Genomic DNA, 17,558 nt, shown 5'->3' with positions numbered 1-17,558 from the left:
GAAAGTGTGAGTGGAAAGTATGAGAAGAAAATATGAAAGGTGATCAAGTTTTCTCATAATGACAATCAACGATTACAGGAAGATTCAGAGCATCTTGGTGACTATGTGGGAGTTCCCAATGTTACTTAACTTTTTACTTGAGCCCACACATCTCTATATACTACAGGTTAATAAAGTTTTAAAAGAATGTACTACAAAGTATATAATAAAATGAATTTTTATATAATTTGCAATAAAATTAGTTTTTGTATTATTGATGTAATTAAATATTTTAACACTTCAAACATCTGTAAAGGTTTAAATGTTGAAATACTACCAGATGTACTAATAAAACAAGAATAAGTAATATAAATAAAAAAACAATACAGTAGAGTTATTTATGTTGAAGTAATTATAAATTCTACATGCTTGACTAGGTATGTAAGTGCCTGATGTAATGGCTAACCCCCCGGAAGACACTGTATGCTACCCACCTTCTCATCAAGACACTCTACCAAGTCAGTGACATACCCTCGCAAATCTTGGTAGAACCGGAAACGATCTGCTAGGGTTGGAGCCTCCTTTTTTATCTTTGTACACTCTGCACGCAAGTCTTCCAACTCCTTCACTTTCTCATCTCTGTCCAAGGTGTGCCTTCTGTGAACTTCTTTTAACTCTTGTAGCCTAACAAATATACACAAAACAATAATAACACTTACCATGAAAAACTAATTTATTAAATGATTATAACCATCACATTTATTTGATTGTTAATAATAATCCAAATTGCTAGCCTCCTTCCCTCTATTCACTTCAACTTCTTTCAGTTAGGGTCAGACTTGACAGTATCACTAATAGACATCTGTACATAAAATTTGAGATCAGTATGGTTGGTTGGTTGGGTACAAACATTTAATCTCGGTTTTTCACATAGGTTTTTTTTTGTATAACATAGATTTTAAACAAAAAACAATTAAATACTATTATAATTCTATATGAAAATTAAAATCTGACACCTTAATTATGCAATTTATAGCCTGTAAATCAATTCAAATCAGTTTTAACTATATTTAACTACCCCTCAAACAATCTCCTTGAATCGCCACGACAAAGATCTTGGCAATAAAGTTCAAAATTCTACAACTACCACCAAGTGCTATAAAATTGCTCTCTACTTTGTGATGCCATTACACAGTAATTTTTTGAACTGGTAATGGAAATGTACATTGGCAGTATTGTTTTTCTTGTAGATTGTTTTTATGCCTAGGGATGCCTTCTAGGAGTAACATATGAAACTTTTTTATCTGTCATTGACATTAATAATTTTTCAAATAACGCCATATTATAGAAAATTTTAAAATCTTAACAACGATGTATATTAATACGTGACAATTTTAATGTTGAAGATGGTGCTTATATTGGTTTCTTATTGTAATCACTACATTAAAAAATCAACAACCAATATTTATAACTTTTTATTCTGTGAGGCTTCTCGATAGCAAGCTTTTAATACTATTAACTTGCTCATTTAAGTTTCCCTGTTCCATTTTATAAGCATTTAGAAATTAATAAAAATAAGAGCTGATAAAACGTTTATGAAATACATTTACACAAAAAACTCTATATTTATGTTATAATAGAAAGGATTTGCTGTTGTAAAATTTACATACTTTAAAAAATAATTGTTGGATAAAATCTTATTAATACCATTGATTTCACTTGTTTTCTAGAGTTATGTCTAACTACAGATCATATACTAAATTACAAACAGTTTAATGCATTAAGTATCATTCGCAGATAGTAAGTAAAGAATTAATTTAATATAAAAAATATATTCCACTATTCTGTAAATTTTTAAATTTTAATTGACTGACCATATTAGTTACCATTCATACAATACCAAAGAATCAATCAAAACTGGAATCAAAGAGCTAATTGATTGTTTATGGCATACTGACTAATAAAATATAATAGTAAACATTTCTAGTTCATTATGCTTCACTTATTTATGAATAGAATCCTTGGAAGGGGCTATTTGAGAGCAATAAGATAAGAAAATATTTTAAAACTCTTGTTGCCTACATGTGAGATTAATGTCTGTTGGTTGTTTCCAGAGTTTAAGCTTTAATTGTATTTGTTGCATTTTTCAAAACAACCTGAGAAAATGCGATGCTGTTTAGTTTAGAAAAGCTCTTGTAAAATTGTGACAAAAGTAAGAAAGAACAACTAACCATGAGCAGTATATCGCATTTGGAAAATAAGTTTACAATGTTAAAATACTGTTTTTCAATGATACTATACGATCAAATATAAAATATTAGACGCCACGCCACGCTGCGCAGCTGGCGTCTTGGAAAGAGCCTGTCTATTCTCGAATCAAGATAACGGAGTTTGAACGTTAACTACAAACTAATACAGCTAAAATTACAGGAGTTAAGTTGGTTTATTTATGTGTTTAGATATGTAAAGTAAATTATTTACATACAAAAGTACCAATTTTTGAAGGTTTACTACTAAACTGCAACTTTAAAAATTAATTATTCATTGTTAAACCTGCCACTCGAGTTTTAAAACCTGTATAACAAATTATGATGAGAATTGGTAAAATATATTAAAACAATTTTTAATTTATTGCAGCTTCCTCTTGCAGTCAATGACGCGAGCGAGTCGCGCACGATGTGAGAGTAATGTCCAACGAACGGCCATGCTTTTTTGCATGACAGCAGTACTGGTGCGCTGTGGTTGACACACATACGGACGAAAACGAACATTGTACGCTTCTATATGTCTTGTCTTGACGCCTGAAACTAGTACTGGAGAATTTTTGAGGTAACGTTAGTCAGATTTTATTTGGAATGACCGATATTCGTAAAAGGTTAAATATAACCAATTTAATAATCTAATAGAAAGGAATTAATTTCAATGAGGTTTAAACATTTGTGTTTACAAAATAAAAAAAGACTACAATTTAACGAGACTGGTTTTTAAGCTAGGATCTTTTAAGCAGGGCGGCGTCCTCTCTCCTCTTCTGTGGAACCTGGTTGTGGACGACCTGCTGAATTCTTTGAATAGCAGCGGTGTCTTTGCACAAGGGTACGCAGATGATATTGTGATTCTTGTGAGTGGCAAGTTCAACACAACAATCACGGAACTGACCAATGCTGCTCTGAACATGGTGGGAAACTGGTGTGATAAGGTTGGCCTCACCGTCAACCCCACCAAGGCTGCCGTGGTTGCCTTTACCAGGAGGCGACAGATGGAGGGCATTGGTCCCTTTCTATTTAAAGGCTCACCCGTTGAGCTGAAGCCTGAGGTCAAGTACCTGGGCGTGATCCTAGATAGGGTTCTAAACTGGGGACCTCATCTAGAAAGGGTCATTGCCAGGGGTAAGTGGTCTCTAATGCAATGCAGACGTGTGATAGGTGGGCCCTGGGGACTGAAGCCGAGGCTCTTGTATTGGCTTTATGTTTCCGTTGTCAGACCTGCACTAATGTACGGAGCTGTCGTATGGTGGCCAAAAACGGAAACCAAGACTGTGGTAGCACGTCTGGCAGGTATCTAAAGGATGGCCAGCCTTGCTATCACGGGGGCCTTTCCTAGTGCGCCAGGCGCCAGGCTCTGGACTGTTGTCTTAATCTCGCCCCCCTGGACATTGTCATTCGAGCTATGGCCAGGAAGAGTGCCTACTGTCTTCAGCAGACGGGATTCTGGTCGGGCTGCAGAGGTGGGCACTGCAGAATTGGCACTCTGATACAGGAGGATGTTTTGCACATGATCTCTGATCAGATGCCACAAAAGTTTTCCTTTGACAAACCCTTTAGGATAATTTTGCCCTCAAGGGATGATTGGTCAGAGGGGAAGCAACCTCTTCCACCAGCGGAGCTCGAATGGTACACAGACGGCTCTAAAACAAAAAGCGGCACGGGCGCTGGAATTCTGGAAGTGAGACCATGTAGGGAGCTGGTGGTTCCTATGGGTCCGTATCCGACAGTCTTTCAAGCGGAGGTCGCAGCCATTATGGAATGTGCTCGTGAGAATCTTCGTCTGCGATATAGGGGCAAGACGATTAACATTTTCACAGACAGTCAGGCAGCACTGAAGGCGCTGGATTCCTGTGCAATCAAATCCAAACTGGTTTGGGATTGCTATCAGACCGTTTCCTCCCTTGCCAGAATCAACAATGTAACCGTCTGTTGGGTTCCTGGTCATGAGGGGATTCTTGGGAACGAAAGAGCTGATGCCCTGGCCAACCAGGGCTCAGCAACAATTATGACGGGCCCTCAACCATTCTGCGGTGTTCCAAGGTGTGAATCCTCTAGGGTTGTCTCGAAATGGATTCGCGCGGAGCATGGTAGAAGGTGGAGGTTGCATCCGGGTTTGAGAGTGAGTAGAATGGTATTACAGTCACCTTCCTCCAAGGTGGCCTCGGACCTTCTCTCATTAAACAGATCAATGTCTTCTAAGGTCATTGGTCTCATTACGGGGCATGGTCACCTGAAGAAGCATCTACACAGAGTTGGCATCCTTCAGGAGGATCCGCTCTGTGGAAGGTGTAATGAGCAGGAGGAGACTGCTGAGCACCTGCTCTTTGATTGCCCAGCAATAGCAAGAGAGCGGTATGCCATCTTTGGTAGCTTGAACAGGGGTGGCGAGTTTTCCCAGGAGGACTTGATAGGTTGTTTTCGGCGGTTTGTTGAACTGCTGAAGTTGTAGACTGGAAGTCCTCATGGTGTTTCCGGGGTGCGCAAAAGGCCCTTGAGGCTTAAGTGCATGGCAGTAGGCCGCCCCAGGAAAAAAAAAAAAAAAAAAAAAAAAAAAAAAAAAAAGCTAGGATCTAATTAGTTTTGTAAAGATAAACTGATGTTAAAAGGCTACTTTGGTATTATCTGGAGACCACTTTTGTGTTACCATAAATATGTTACTAGTAGTACCAGTTAAAGTTAACCTTTATGAGCGCTCACGTGATCTGAGCTTGAATTTGGGTATTATCTTGAGGGATGGCTTTCTTTCTCCGCCAGAAATGCGGTTTGGCGCTGCAGAAGACCGCACTGATGGCCAGTGGCATTTCTGATCAATCCTTTCCTGATCTAAGATCACGTGCCAGATTGTCCAATATGATATGACATCAAAAAAGTTACATGATCTGGAATCGGGCTTCGGAGGTGCCTTCTCGCACTCCTAGAGAAAAAAGAAATACACCCCTCGAGATAGTACCTAAATATAAGTGCAGATCACATGAGTGCTCGTAAATGTTACTTTTAACCTTTAGTAGTACACATGTAATTACCTACTTATATACCCTGATAACAATTAGTAAATAGAGACAGAATGGCCTCCGGATAATAACAAAGTACCATTGAAAGTAATTTTATTATAAAAAAGGCATTATACTATTAAATTTCATTTTGCTTTTTAAAAGACTTTTCATATTTTTTTATGTATATTTTTACAATAAATTTAATTTGTTATTTTGTAATTAAAATGGTTTTAATCAACTTCGAGACTACTATTTACTCATTGTCAGACTTAAACAGGAATAATGCTACATAGGTAAACGCTTTAAAATATATATTTTCAATGTAGTAAAAACATATATTATGTACCCAAAATTCTCTTTTTTTATAAATTGTTTTCTAATTAATTTTTCATTCTTCTAAAACTTTCTTTATCACAATACAAAGTTACCATACTGGACAATATGTATCAGTACAATATAATATATATATAATTCTATTTATAAATCTGAGAAGGGGAGTGAGCTGGTATACGCTGTCAATGGGTACTGAGGAAACCAACTTCTCATCAGACTACTAGTTGCCAAACTAACCCATAACTTAATTAATGAGCTATCCAGAACAATGTTTTGGTATAGCGCATTTGACAATTGATTTAAAGCTCAGACCAGAAATAATTTACATTTTATTTACAAACCTGTAATATATTTCTAAATCCACAAAAAAAACCTTCTAAAACTGTAAAAATACTAAACCTACTGTAACAATAACCAATTTCTTTATTTTGTAACATCAAATCAAAAATATATTTATTTCTATAGAAAAAGTATAACATAAATTACAATAAACTGTTAATATTTTATATACTTGGTAAGCATTAAGTAAAACCAAAATAATAACTAAAATATAAACAATTATTTTAAAATTAAACTTCAAACTTTAAAATAATTACAAAAAATTCTAAAAGAATTTTGAAACAATATTATGTCATAAAGTTACATAAATAAATGTGAGCTATGGGAAAAAGTACCCCCCTGCAAAGGTTTTGAGTTGTTTCCAGTTCCAAGAGCCTTTTACATACATTTAAGTTATAAACAAAAAATAAAGTTAAAAGAAAAGAACATAGAGGATACATGACAGCATAGTTAGACTTTGAATTCGAGTTTAGATCAACTGAGAACAGTGAAAACAAAAATTTTTTAAAATGTAGTAACCATAATAGAGACAGAGAAGAGTAATTTATTTAATGAATGATAACAGCTCAAACGATCATCACTCAACAAAATAATGCTGATACAACATAATAATAATGCTGATGGAACATACAATTTTAATATGCTCTAGCTTAAAATAAAACCAATAAATAATAACCATTGCTGCCATAAGGTGTGTTGTTGCATAACAATTCCCGTCCCTGCATACTGCTGCCCACAGTGCTGAAAAGCTCCAGAAACTAATGTTGAAGTACTGGCTCATCCTCAATACAGTTTCAATCTAGCCCCTTCTAACTATTACTTGTTTGGTCAACTCAGAGGCATTAAGGGGCCGTCGTTTTACGTCGGACTAAGTATTGAAAGAAGTGGTGAATGTTTGGCTCGCAGCTCAAAACAAACCTTTTATGAGGGCACCAGGAAGCTTGTACGATTGAATAAATCCGTTGTAAAGCAAAGGGACTATGTTGAAAAATGATGTAAATGTTTTCTACTTGATCACAATAAAAACTACATTGCGGATAGTAACTTACTTACTCTGGTAATTTTAATTTTAATAGATATAAAACAATGAAAAGTTAAAGAGACACTGTGAATTACAATTTTTTTAAATATAGTGTATACAGTAAAAACTTACTGTAAATACCTCGGTGTTTGATTATTGTAAATTTTTATATAAAATGTTGGATATTTTATTTATAATGTAAGGACTACACCAAGTTCAAAACAGTATTGAAAGTAGATATGTTGAACAATATTGTGTAGTAAAGGTTATGCATACAAACATTTTACATTTTTTTAAAGAAAACATGATGACTACATAATCTGTATGGATTGGAATAGCAGAAATTTTGTTCTGGCAACGCCCACTTCCCTATCAGAATGCTTTATTTAGTTCCTTATATATTTGTCAAAAATCTCTTACATCTAGTTTTTGTAAGCTCTGTTTACTTGCTTGTAGGAATGGAAATGAAGCATTATACTTTTAGATAGCTCATTTGCAACTATCGATGAAAGTTACTCATTTTCTCAACTATTGGTGTTTTAATTTATTTTTGAATAAATACTATCAGCTATATTTTGGGAGGCTACTTTTTTCTTAAATGGTTATCTACACTGTGTCATAAAATATTAATATCCAATAAATTATCCAATCATGAAGTGGTAACCATTTTGCAACTACTTGATATATTACATTTTACACTATGTTAGAAGCCAATAAATGAATAATCATGTACAATAACTACTATGCTGAAACGAGATAAAAACTTTACTGATGAAATACGTTTAGATAGAAAGTAATTAAAGTCCTTGAATTATGAATGAAAGTGCTGTAAATGTAGTATTTCTCTTTAAAATGTTCTACTGGTAATATCAGTTCATCTATTTGAGAGACACATATTACAGTTGGAATATTTGGAAAGATTTATCTTGGATTGTTGGTTCTTTAGCAATCACTTGTTATCATACTTACCTTAACCTTATACAAGGTTCTTACCACCACACAATTGAAAGCAGATTCTCCAAACTGCTGGCATAATAAGGTGTATAAAATGAGACTACTCGTACCGTACCTTTCCTTCAACCTGTTAGCAACTGACTGGGGGGAGGCAGTGTGCATGTCAGGGATGACTGGGGTTGCTGGGAGTGTCTGCTCCATGCTGACTGTTGCTCCCACACTCATGTCTGATGGCACTTGAGGCATGGTGTAACCGTAGTACATGGTCTCCTGCTGTGCTGCTGCTAACTGTTTTGTTACAAACGTCAATCAGTCATATTACTACATTGTTTGTTATTGCTACAAGTGAAATGGTCAAAAAACTAATTACATTTTCCAAGAATGTACAGCAGCTAATTTTCTATTTATTTCCCTCAATAATTGCACATTAACCCTGGATCCAGTGAGACGATACTGTATGTGATCCTTTATATTTGCCAATAGAATATTTTTTATAAATGCATAAAAGAAAGTACCAAAGGAAAGAAGAAAACCAAAGTGTAAAATACAAAAGTGGGTTAATACAGATCTAAATGACTGTAATAGAAAATAAAGTTTTTTAATGCGTTAGTTTGCAAATCTGTGACGCACAGGTGAATGATGAAAACCGGTACTGTAAAAAGACAATACTGTTTTTTTTTTTCTTTTAACTACTATAATATAATTGTATCTAGCAAAGTAGTATTTTGTTTGTGCAATTATTGTTTAGTTCTTATTACGGAAACCTTTCTGTTATTGAAAAGTATTGTATGTACTGAGTATACCCTAATAACATTTTCCTATGGTGTTATGTTTTATCCCATAAAAATAAACACCCAATACAAATTATTAAACTGTGTACAAAATAAATATAATTTACTTATTTACTACTTTTAATTCTATCAAATTGTTCATATTTTATAAAAATTATGATTACATTTTTTACTATAGCAAGGAGAAATTAAAAAAAATGTACATATATACAATTTTATATGAGGATATATAACAGATAGCAAAACCACCCTAGCCAATTTTTTATGACTATAACAACAAAATGTAAAACAGAGATTTCCATTTTACAAAATCATACTTTCTTAGTGTATAAGAATAATTTTACTTCATATAAACTGCTTGAGTGCCAAGAGCTGATTTAATGCCTCCAAGTAATTCTGAGAAGTGTTGAGAACCAATTAGATCAGCATTTTGAGTATTTATTATTCTGTTACTGAATGTTTACATATAGTATTGTACTTAATCTCATTTTATACATAATAAATCAAATAAAAATAGATAATCCATCCTGATTTAATTTATTACAGCTGGTAAAAGCTATTTGCCAAATATGAGAGTCAGGGTGGCCACTCAAAATTTCTTTTCAAATTCCCCGTTTTTCCCAGTCGAAAATTTCCAATTCTCTAGTATATTTTCAAACCAAATAAACAACTGTAATATTGCATTTAGCTCTTACGCAGAGTGCAACAGCGACAGTTCACCTTCACCAGTATTTGCGAGAAATCTACAAAGCTGCGGTGCTCTAGCAAAATTTGGCGCTAGCAATATGCGAAAAACTCTATGACGATTTATTGCTATCACCTATTTTAAGCTCCTTAATTTTTATAGTTTTTTCCTCTTAACATGTCTGTAAATTTACTTAACCTACCGAACTGTCAACTAGATTACCTTTACTGACAGGTCATTTTCTAATAATTGCTAGAGTGCTTAACAAAAGAAATCATGAAAAATAGTATCTAATTATACATTACCATGGATTGGTAATGTATAATTGGAAAAGCATCTCCATCTTTTGGAAAAGCATATTTTATGGCAAATGTTTTAATTATATGAAAATTAAATTATATAGAAAAACTCTCATGTTTCAATTCGACTTATTTTTTTATGTGACAAATTTAAAATTCACCAAATTAGAAGCATTGTTCCAATTTATTTTACTTTAAATCAGTTTCTAAACCATTTCACTAAATAATACTGCAAATACTATTATTTATTTACCAGAAGAACAAAAATAAACAGACTATTGACAGAGTAACAAAACAGCAACAATGGAAATTCAGAAAAATGTATTGCATCATTCATCTTTGCATCTTGTTAAAGACAGTTGAATATCAGAAAAATATCAAACTTACAAATTGACAGATCGATTCAACTATAATCGAATGCTACCAATGCTATCTATAATTGAATTTAAATTTAAATAACCCAATACTCATTTCAACAACTTACAACACTAAAAAGATTATATGAGTTAAAAATGAGAACACATAACTCTGCTAAAAGAAACAGATAGTGTTCAAAGCTATAAGATAACTAATGTATCTTATACATTTGCAATCAAATGAATTTCAGAATTAATTTGACATTATTATACAATTTAAAAATAATTCATATAATATCTTTGATTTCTTGTATCACTGAACAATAACAAAGTCTGAAAAAAATCCTGTACCTTCACAATCCTTCCATATGATAATTAAACTGAATGAGCAATTCATTGTAAAAATATATTGACAATGGAATCTATTAAGAGAATAAAGCAAACATTCATATTATTATTCTAAAATCCAGTAATTTTAGTCAGATTTATAATTAATGGTAACTACACCGATTTATTATAACAATGTTATATATTAAAATAATAGTTATTTAAAAAACCAGTTCCAATTGTGATACCTGAGCTCCTGTTACTCCCTTCCTTATTTGCTGTTTTTCCCACTCTTCTTCTTCTCCTTTGTCACTTTCCTCCGATCCTATACAATTTAATTGAATGCATAAACATACGACTCTTGACATTGCATAATAACTAAATGCATTTTCCATCAAATTTAAACCAATACTACATGCATAATATTAATTTGTGTGACCAACTGTTTGACACAGCTGCACTAAATATGAAATGGTGCAGTCAAATATTGTGTGACCAGAGTGTAAGATATCTTTGCACTGCTTAAGGCACAGTCCAATCATGGTGCAATCTTTATTTATGTGAAAAACATTGTGTGAATAAGTGTTTTCATACAGTTGTACTAAATTTAATACAAATGGTCCAGTCAAATATTGTGTGACCAGAGTGTAAGATATCTTTGCACTGCTTAAGGCACAGTCCAATCATGGTGCAATCTTTATTTATGTGAAAAACATTGTGTCAATAAGTGTTTCATACAGTTGTACTAAATTTAATACAAATGGTCCAGTCAAATATTGTGTGACCAGAGTGTAAGATATCTTTGCACTGCTTAAGGCACAGTCCAATCATGGTGCAATCTTTATTTATGTGAAAAAACATTGTGTCAATAAGTGTTTCATACAGTTGTACTAAATTTAATACAAATGGTGCAGTGAAATATTGTAAGACAAGAGTTTAAAATACTTTTGCACTAATTATGACATGGTCCAATCAAACATTGTGTTGCTAAACTAATTTAATAAACCAGTCGGAGTGCTATGGTTTAATTTAGAACAGGTCTACGATAGTGAAATTACTTACAAAATGTAAGCTTAGATAAACTGTAGTCATTCTTAGCAGTGGTTTTAATGCTGGTCAGGATTAACAAATAACACTTCCTATCTACAACCAAGCTTTTGAACCTCTCTAAGCAAAACATTTTACATGTAAAAAGTGTTATTATTATTAATATTGTAGAGTTAGAAACTTATAAGATCAATGATGAAACCTATCTTGTTTCTTTATCAAAAGGTGAGGAGCATTTAGATTTTACATTCTATGCTTTCTGAAATTGTCAATAGAATTTTGTTTTTAATTATCCAATACTTAATATTTACTTATTCAATCAATTCTGAATTACAGCTTACCCTGTTGTTCTATTGCAGCATTAAATGCCTCTCTCCGTCGTTCCAATTCAGTTGCAGCAGTATTCACTTGCATGTTGATACGAATATCATCATCACACATATCGTTTTCATCTTCTCTCACTAAACGGGAACCTTTCGAGTCATATCTAAAAAAAAAAACAGTTTTGAGAAATCAGTACATAAACTATATTAAATAACATAATCACATTAAATCAATACAAAGAATAATCATATAGATTAATGTATAGTATTATTATCAGTAAAAATTCATCTTACATCTAGATAAAGAGTTATACAGTGGAGTCCTGCTAATCCAAATCAATTGGGACCGAACTTATTTGGATTAGCTGGAAGACGGTAAATTGCAGTAGGAAACAGGAGAACAGGTTTATTGTGTTGTCATATCAGCATATAGTACTACATTAAGACACATTTCCTGACTACAGTGTACTCAACATGACATAAAATATAATGTACTCTGCACATATAACTGTTGCAGTAGTTCATTACTCATTGTTATGTGATAGTTCTATTGCTACGTAACGTGAGCAAAGCAGGACACATGATTACTGTTACTGTTCTGGCTCAGACTGTACTTCCCCTTCTTCAACATGTCAAAAATACACAATGCACACTGCTGTATTGGCTAAATATGCTCAGTAATCTCTGTATGAGACACAGTTCATAATCCTATTTAGTCTCATCCTCAGGTAAAAGTGTCACAAAATAAGTTGAATTAACTGTTGTATAGTTTACTTACTAATCATAACAACTAAGAAATTATCCTCTAATGTTAGTCCAGAGTCCAGGTAATGATTGCCTGATATTCAAAGCTCTCGGAAATCCCCATAGAACTCTTCTAACACCACTAATAAAAATGGAAAAACTTCCATTTGCCATATTTTGTTATGAGAAAAATCTAAAGACAGCCAAAAAATATATTGTATTGTTCATTAATCGGAAATGAGTACGAGGAAGATGTATAAAAATCCTTAAGTATAAAAAGTTATGATTTCAATTTTAAAACGCTTCAAAAATGATGATGTTTTAAATGAAAAACATCTTTCCTTTAACTTTACATAAAAACATTTAGGCCTAATTGCTAACAAACTCAGCATTATAATTTTATCATAAATATATTTTTCAAAAATTCACACGCACACACGAGGTATGTCCACAAAGTAAGTTCTGTTTGGTTATATAAAAAAGTATAGATAACATAACATAAAGTAAGAAAATTCAAAACATTTGTAAGAATTCCTTAGCAATAGCACTAATTGTAAAGTTACATTTTTCTTTAAGCTTCTCTTCAATTATGTGAACCAGATCAGCAGTAACCAAAGAATCACTCATAGCATTTTGTCCGTAAACATTTTGGCTACGAATTACAATTGGTTTAACTTTCTTTACATTTAGAAAACAAATCAAGATCTGATTATATAAGCTCGAGCATTTTCAGTTAATGCTGACATTATAAAGAAGCGCTACTAACCACGTGTCAGCAGCAGCAATCTCAAAATGGCATATGTTTCTTCTCCTTGAGTCAGAATAACAGCCGCGCATGTACGGAACTGCGATTGCAGCAGTGCCGTGGATAGAAATAGACAGAACTTACTTTTGTGGACATCTCGTGTGCGTGTGTTACACTAAGGAATCCAATCTTCGAAACATTGTGGTGTCGGAATGATGGCAAATGTCAGAAATCCTGTTATCCTTTCAAAAATTCTAAAGTCAATAGCAAACTTTAAACAAAGAATATCTCTAATGTTTAATCAAATAAATTCTTAATATATTTGTAATTTTTGCACTTACTTTGAATCTTTATCTTCAACAGGAATAAAATCTCCCATTTCACGTGCTTGTTGACGCCGTTTCCTTGCAGCGTGAATCATAGCAGCATCAGGAATTTTTCCACCTGGAAAATGAATAAATATTTATTTTTGTAATACATTTTTTTTAATTCATAGTGTCATAATTATTTATATAATTTGTATTAAGGGAAGCTGTCATTATTTAAGAAAAGTGTTATATATATTTTGCTTATAATACATCGTTCAGCTTCTTAAAAACAAACTGTAATATTTCCAAAAATATTATCATATTTGTGATTTGAGCACTGCATTCCATCTGGCAATTGAGCCTTAAATGCTTATCTTACTGTCCAGCTCAAGTATAGAAGCTCCAGGAGTCCACAAAAGTACAAGAATTACTACGTTGTTGTAACGCCCATCTGTAAATTGTTACTGCTAGCTAAAATATATGTTAACTATGAGTTCAGAATTAAAACAATTTATCGTTATTGGTTATGCAAAATAATTTAAGTTTATAACAAACACATTTTCTCAATTATATATATACAGGGTGTATATTATGTCTGGAAACACCCAAATATATCCTTTAATAATTTAAATATAAATTTGAAACCTCTTACAATCGTGATAGAGATTGGGCATCTACTTTTTGGAACAATGTTTTGTTATGTCACACCAACGGGGGACGTCCTGCCGAGGGTATCGTGAATATTCTTAATGGAAGCCTATACCTTGTGATACATAATTTTTAAAGGTAATAGCTTACTGAATTGAATGCCACAAACCGCATCTCAAAGGAATTATTCTATCAGAAAATAGAGCATTTTTAGTATTGAAAATTTACTGATGTTCAACAATGTAATTTTAACATGGTTCTTGCCACAAAATGTGTTACACTAATTTTTTAGCATTTTTTAAAATGTTCAATTAAAATAAAATAAACAATTTATTTTTAAGCTGGTTTCATTAGTACAAATTTACCAGTTTTTATTACAATGAATAAAACTTATGAGTCACTTTCTCTGATTACTTATGAATCTGTACTTGGTGTTTTTCCAGTCAGCAGGAAGGTTTAAAGAGACAAAGGTCACTAGCCTATGAGAAACATTATTGTGTTATTAATCATTCTGGTCTACAGGTTTCAGTTTGTTGAGCATGGAGCTTTCACTAGACAGGTCTAAGCTTGGGAATTACAAATGGACAAAGGTCATATCATTCCTGTCGAGTAATTCAGTGTCTCTGAAGCATTGCTGTCAACAAGTTATCTAATTACAGTAGTTCAGTTTTTATTTGGCATTTTAATGGAATTGTCTGAAAGAGAACGAATTACTCTGTTGATGATGCGAGGATATGGCGATCGTCAAAGATCTTATCGGGAAGTTTGTAATTTGTTTAATGACACTTTCCCAGAAAGGAATCCCATAAGTGTTTCAACAATATCAAAAACTATTGAGCGTTTTGAAATGACAGGGAGTGTACGTAATCGGCCAAAGTCGGGTAGGATACAATCTGCAACAGATGAAGAACATGCACTAGATGTTTTGCAAAACATTTATTGAAGACCCACATACATCGCTCAGAAAAGCTGCACAGCAACATGATATGCACCCTATGTCTGTGAGTAAGATTTTGAAAATTAATAAATACAAAACCATTTAAAGTTCATTTAGTCCAACAGTTAAGTGAGGATGATTACGACAGAAGAGTTGAGTTTTGTGAACTTGTGATGCGCAAATTGTGATGACAATAGAGATTTTTCTGACCAACATACTATTTTCTGATGAGGCAACTTTTTTCCTAAATGGCAATGTTAACAGGCACAATTGCCGTTACTGGGCTAGTGAAAACCCACATTGATTACTGAGTCCCATTCACAGCAACCACAAAAACTGAACGTATGGTGTGGAATTTTAGGTAACAAAATTGTTGGACCCTTTTTCATCAATGGAAATTTAAATGCCGAACTTTACTACAATATGCTCCAAAATGAAATAATCCCAGCTATTCAAATTGCATCAGGAGAATACTTTGATAATGTATGGTTTCAGCAGGATGGTGCTCCACCCCATTATGGGAGACAAGGTAAGAGAGTATTTGGATTTAAGGTTTCCTCATAAATGGATTGGCCGAAGAGGAGAAATCGAATGGCCTCCAAGATCTCCGGATTTGTCACCAATCGATTATTTCCTATGGGGTCATTTAAAATCCAATGTTTATAGAAGAAAGCCTCATAATTTGGAAGACCTAAGAAACAGGATTATAGAGGAGATTGCTTTGATAACTGAAGAAATGTTAGGCAACTCTGTCGAATCATTTTACACAAGATTGGCTCATTGTTCAAACCGTAGAAGGAACACAGTTCGAACAATTGCTTTGACACCAAATGCAGGTAAAACGTTTGTTGTAAGACTTTTCTAACAGCATACATTATTTTTTATTTGTAATAAGAAATCAATAACATAAGTATTTTCCATAATTGTACTGTAATAAAAACTGGCAAATTTGTGCTAATAGAACCAGCTTAAAATGAAATTTTTGTTTTATTTAATTGAACATTTAAAAAAATGCTAAAAAATTAGTGTAACACATTTTGTGGCAAGAACCATGTTAAAATTACATTGTTGAACATCAGTAAATTTTCAATACTAAAAATGCTCTATTTTCTGATAGAATAATTCCCTTGAGATGCGGTTTGTGGCATTCAATTCAGTAAGCTATTACCTTTAAAATTATGTATCACAAGGTATAGGCTTCCATTAAGAATATTCACGATACCCTCGGCAGGACGTCCCCCGTTGGTGTGACATAACAAAAACATTGTTCCAAAAAGTAGATGCCCAATCTCTATCACGATTGTAAGAGGTTTCAAATTTATATTTAAATTATTAAAGGATATATTTGGGTGTTTCCAGACATAATATACACCCTGTATAGTTAATCTAACCCATAAAAAACCAAGTAATTTAAGGCTTTGAGCCCAAAAACTGGACTTGAATATTATAAAAATAGAAATAAATCAAAGTTATGGAGCTGTAATTGTGCAGCTAGCCTCGTGTAGTACTGGTACAAATTACTGACTCCATGGCTAGCCAGCCTCTCACACTGCCCTTAGTCCTTTTTGATTGGTCATGGTTGCTGAGGTGATGATCACTGCTAGACCTGCTAAGCAGGTGACTGTCAGTCTTGTTCAAAATTATAGGTAGGTAACATCTCGGTCTGCATCCTCTCTCTATAGTTAAAATCATCTTCTAAATTTAGATTGTTTCTAAATTAATCGGTATATTATTTTTATATTAATTTAAAGACCAATTGTGTAAGTGAGTAGAGATTCGTACTTGAAATTATTTAATTAAATTCAATCGCCATGTGAGTAGTTTATTCACCTGAGTCAAAACCATCAAAAGTTCCAATTAATTATTTAAGTTGGATTAGTGGCATTCACAGTGTAGTAGATGGTAAAGAAGTAAAAACTACCTCCTATTTCGAACAGTCTGTAGCAGTAACTACCTAGTGATAACATTTGGTTATTCATTTGATTTCAGTAACATGCTCTTACTTTGCAGCAGTTACTGTGACTATTTAATTATTTTTATGCTTTACCCATTACGCTTTCAAATTTATAAATTAACTTCTTCGGATGATATAACCAACTTTGGACTAAATTATGAATTCCACTAACCTTCTCTTTGAATATTACTACTGCCCTTCTTCAGTATGAAGCTAAGTATTGTTCCTATATTAACATAGCTATGGTGTGAAAAGTTGATTCAATGCAAATGTTGAGTTTTGAATTTATCACTGGCTTTATTTATATCTCTTCAGACATGGACCTCCAGGTTTCAAGAGTCGAGTCTGTGACACTGTCAGATATCAGATGCTGCACTCAGCAAATTGTGAAATGGAGCTAAACACAACATTCGCATATTTGTGTGTTTAACATTTTCACTCATTTCTAATACAAAGTATAATTATTTTAGCGTTCATTAATTTTAGTTTCTGTATATTAACTGAAAATATA

At 33.1% G+C, this 17,558-nt stretch overlaps 1 protein-coding gene across 1 annotated transcript in view; it reads right to left on the bottom strand.

The window, feature by feature from the left end:
- Positions 1-17,558, bottom strand: part of LOC124360292 (PAX3- and PAX7-binding protein 1) — a 42,740-nt gene that overhangs the window by 20,382 nt on the left and 4,800 nt on the right. Inside the window, exons 4-8 of the mRNA XM_046813796.1 lie at positions 13,542-13,644; positions 11,730-11,875; positions 10,590-10,666; positions 7,999-8,171; positions 474-663 (exon numbers count right to left, since the gene is read on the bottom strand). Of these exons, the coding sequence (XP_046669752.1) occupies positions 474-663; positions 7,999-8,171; positions 10,590-10,666; positions 11,730-11,875; positions 13,542-13,644 (689 nt within the window). The remainder of the gene's footprint in view (positions 1-473; positions 664-7,998; positions 8,172-10,589; positions 10,667-11,729; positions 11,876-13,541; positions 13,645-17,558) is intronic.

The sequence above is a fragment of the Homalodisca vitripennis genome, chromosome 4, assembly GCF_021130785.1.
Source record: "Homalodisca vitripennis isolate AUS2020 chromosome 4, UT_GWSS_2.1, whole genome shotgun sequence".
Lineage (NCBI taxonomy): Eukaryota > Metazoa > Arthropoda > Insecta > Hemiptera > Cicadellidae > Homalodisca > Homalodisca vitripennis.
This window is presented reverse-complemented; position numbering and strand designations above follow the sequence as displayed.